The sequence below is a fragment of the Callospermophilus lateralis genome, chromosome 2 (assembly GCF_048772815.1).
Source record: "Callospermophilus lateralis isolate mCalLat2 chromosome 2, mCalLat2.hap1, whole genome shotgun sequence".
Taxonomy (NCBI): Eukaryota; Metazoa; Chordata; class Mammalia; order Rodentia; family Sciuridae; genus Callospermophilus; species Callospermophilus lateralis.
Genome location: NC_135306.1, coordinates 193,577,118 through 193,581,326, shown reverse-complemented (window position 1 = coordinate 193,581,326; position 4,209 = coordinate 193,577,118). Strand labels below are relative to the sequence as shown.

The 4,209-nt window shown below is 35.6% G+C and overlaps 1 protein-coding gene across 1 annotated transcript; it reads right to left on the bottom strand.

Annotated features, from left to right (window-relative positions):
• Positions 1-1,822: 1,822 nt before the first annotated feature.
• LOC143390142 (olfactory receptor 4A47-like) lies at positions 1,823-2,788 on the bottom strand. Its single transcript, XM_076842716.2, has one exon. It carries the CDS (start codon positions 2,786-2,788, stop codon positions 1,823-1,825), a length of 966 nt encoding a protein of 321 aa, XP_076698831.2.
• Between the last annotated feature and the right edge of the window lie 1,421 nt (positions 2,789-4,209).

Sequence of the window (4,209 nt, the reverse complement as noted above, 5' to 3'; positions counted from 1 at the left end):
AAAAATAATAGAATCAATGGATGCTTTACTCAATATATGCAACCATATAAAGTAGTAATCATATATTAGTAGTAATAGTAGTATCATCTTTAGTTTCTTTAATTTTTTTTTAGTTCTACTAATTTCTGACTGACAAATAAGAATCATACATGTTTTGGGTGTACAACATGATATTCTGATATACGTACACATTGTGAAATGACAACTATAATTCACATATCCATCATGTCACATAATTAAAGTTTTCTTCAATCTTTTTGTGGTAGGTTACTTCAGTCTACCCTCTTACCAGGAGTCAGGTATACAATACAGCAAAAGAAACAATAGTTATCATGCTATCAACTCTAGAATCATTTAGCTTGTAAATGAAACTCAGTACTCTGGGACCAACATGTCTGCTTTCCCACACTCCAGACATGACAACCATCATTTTTTTTTATGCTTCTGTGAGTGTGAAGATTTTAGCATTTACATACAAATGACATCATGCAGTATTTCTCTTCTGGGTCCAGCTCATATCATTTAGCAGGTCAAATTTCAAATTCACCCATGTTGCACAAATGAAAAGCTCTCTTAACTTGAAGAACCTTAGAAACACAGTCGCTGCACCTGCGATGAGTACTGGGGAATGCGAGTGAGTAATTCATCATATATCTTTTTTTTTCAGATTTACAATTTTGAATGGGTTACATTGTAACATTCATATTTCTTATGCTTTCCATGTATGTTTAAAAACAAAATTATTCCAATAAAATTATAAATGCCAGTAATGTCATATAAAAATAAGACACATATAGCATTTGTTATAGAAAATGAACAAAAAAGTAAAAATAAAATGAGAAACAAAAACTTAATTGTTAAAAATAAATATAAAATTAAACAAACATCTTTGTAATACTAAAAACTTTTATTCATAAATATATTACTATCCTACTCCTCTATCTATACCAAAAGGACTTAAAAACAGCATACTACAGGGACACAGCCGCATCAATGTTTATAGCAGCACAATTCACAATAGTTAAACTGTGGAAACAACATACATGTCCTTCAGTAGATTAATGGATAAAGAAAATGTGGCATATATACACAATGGAATATTACTCAGCAATAAAAGAGAATAAAACCATGGAATTTGCAGGTAAATAAATGTAGTTGGAGAAGATAATGCTAAGTGAAGTTGACCAATCCCAAAAAAACAAATGATGAATGTTTTCTCTGACATAAGGAGGCTGATTCATACTGGGGTTTTGAGGGGGAGCATGGGAGGAATAGACAAACTCTAGATAGGGCAAAGGAGTGGAAGAAAAAAGGAATGGGAATGGGGGTAAAAAAGATGGTGGAATGGGATGGATATAATTATCCTAAGTACATGTATGAAGACACAAATGGTGTCAATATACTTTGTATACAACCAAAGATATGAAAATTGTGCTCTATATGTGTAATATGAATTGTAATGCTTTTTTCTGTCATATATAACAAATTAGAATAATAAATTTTAAAATTTAATTATATATAAAAATATGTGAAGTGATAACATTATTAAAAATTAATGTAAAAATTGAATAAACACTCTTGTAAAAATATAAAAATTTCATTCATAAGTGGATATCATATTTTTATTGACTTCCTAGTATATGTGCACCAAAATTCCTAGGTCCACTGATAGACAACACACTACAGAATGAGCAATACACTGAGGAACTATGTTAATGTCAAAACCTATATTCTATTCTTCAATTAAACTTAACAAAATTACCAGAGCAAATTGGCATCAGTTTTAATTCTGAAGTAAACAATGCTTCTGAAGAAGACAGCTTCATAGTGAAATGTTTCTCTTTGTAGTGGGAGACTCAGTGATTTCCTGCCTGATGTGACTTCTTTTCCAGAGTTTCCTCATAGCATTTGTCATCTCTGAGTTTCTCAGAGTGTAGATGAAGGGGTTCAGCATGGGGGTTATAACTGTATAAAACACACTCAATGACTTGTCAATGGGGAAAGTCTTGGCTGGTCTTGCATACATGAAAATACAAGGGACAAAGAAGAGGACAACCACAATGATGTGGGAGCCACAGGTGGAGAGAGCTTTCCACCTCCCCTCCTGATTCAGGTTCTTCAGAGAGTGGAAGATGACAGCATAAGACATCAGTAAGAGCAGAAACACAATAGAGCACATCAGCCCCCCATTGGCCATCACTAAGAGGCCAGTGACATAGGTGTCAATACAGACAAGTTTCAATAAGGGATACATGTCACATGTGAAGTGGTCAATGACATTGGGGCCACAGAATGGGAGCCCATAAATAATGCCGAGTTGAAATGCAGAGTGCACAAAACCTCCAGCCCAGGAGACTACCACCAGCACCACACACACCCATGGCCTCATGATAAGCAAATAATGCAAGGGCTTACAGATGGCCACATAGCGGTCAAAGGCCATCACCAACAGAAGAGTGACCTCTGTCCCTCCTAAAAGGTGTTCTGCAAAGAGCTGAGACATACACCACTTGAAGGATACCATACCTTTTCCTAAGAATAAGTTTGAAATCAAAGTGGTGGAAATGATTGATGAATAAATGATGTCCACAAATGATAAATTAGCAAGAAAGAAGTACATTGGAGAGTGCAGGGTCTTACTGAAGGTTACAGTTAGGACAATGAGCAGGTTCCCCAGCATGGTCAACATGTAGAAGAACAAGAACATAACAAAAAGTACTTTCTGCTCCTTTGGATTTTGTGTGAGGCCCAAGAGGACAAAGTAAGTTACATTGTTGCTGTGTTCCATCTAGTTTTGATTGATGATGATTTCAGAGAGTAAAGCAGTTTACCTGTAAAACAATGAAAAAATCCTTAGAAGCATTTTATGTTTTTGTTCATCTGACACACACACACACACACACACACACACACACACACAGTCTCCTTGCATCACACTCCCTTCAGGAGATATCTGGATTACCAAGTGAAATAAGACATGTTTTCCTGCCCTAAGTGATTTGATATGTAACTTTATGGTCCAACATTTAAAGAGTAAGTTGAGAAATATGTTGATGAATATATTTATTGATGCCATGCTATCGATTCAAAGTGCTTCAATATCTAAACCTGTTGAGACTTGGGGGAAGGTTTCTCAGAGAAAGTTACTCTTTTTTTTAATTAGTTACACATGACAGTACAATGATCTTGACAATTCATACATTTAAATCAAATGGGGTATAATTTCTCTTTTTCTGACTATACAGGTTGCAGAATCACATTGGTCATACAGTCTCCTATATACATACAGCAATAATAATGTCTATTTTATTCTGCTCTTTAGATGAGTTTCAAGATGTGAAATAACAAAAGAGAATGAACATGAAATTTTCATAAAGATGCACTATGTATGAAGTCATATAGTGTAAAACTGAATACTCACTTAAGGTAATTTTCATGTGAAGAGTGGATAAAACAAATGACCAATGGAAGACTATAGACTACCAATCACTCTATCAATACTGGTGCTATGAACTTAGAAAATGATGCCCTTCCTCCACTTTCTTTGGCCCTAAGGTTCACTGGAAATGTCACCCCCAAGCATTTTAGCATTAGGTTTCCAGGAATATTGTGCTCACAGTGATTTTTTTTATTTAAGACAGATGCCATCTCCACTGCTCTCCTCTTTCCTTGCTGATATCTCATCAGCATCATCTTTCAGTGTTCACATTTCTACCCACCATCTCTTCAAGGCCATCTGGGCTCCTTCTATCATGATTCCCAGACATCTCTCAACATCTATCCATTAATCAATCACAACGCGTCTTCATATATTAGACATTTATAGCAGCAGCAGCACCCTTTTCCTGGTACCAAAAGCTTTCTTCCTCTGCTAGAGTTACAGCTGTTATAAACACAAACGTTTTGTCTCAGAGCCCTGCAGCTAGACATTCAAAATAAAGGTATGGGCACTGGTGGAGCCCTCTGAAGACCATGAGGGAAAGACCAGCTCCATCCTTGCCTTGCTGATGACCACCTTGTATTCTTGTGTCACTTCCCCTATATTTAAATTTTCTATTCCAATAGAATATAATTTACATGGGATTGGGACCCAGCCTCATACATTTTACAGTTAGATGACTCTCACGACCTCCAAATTTCCAAATACAGCTTCTTTTTGCAGTACTATAGGTAGGACCTTGACATATGAATTATATGGGGGGATACAAT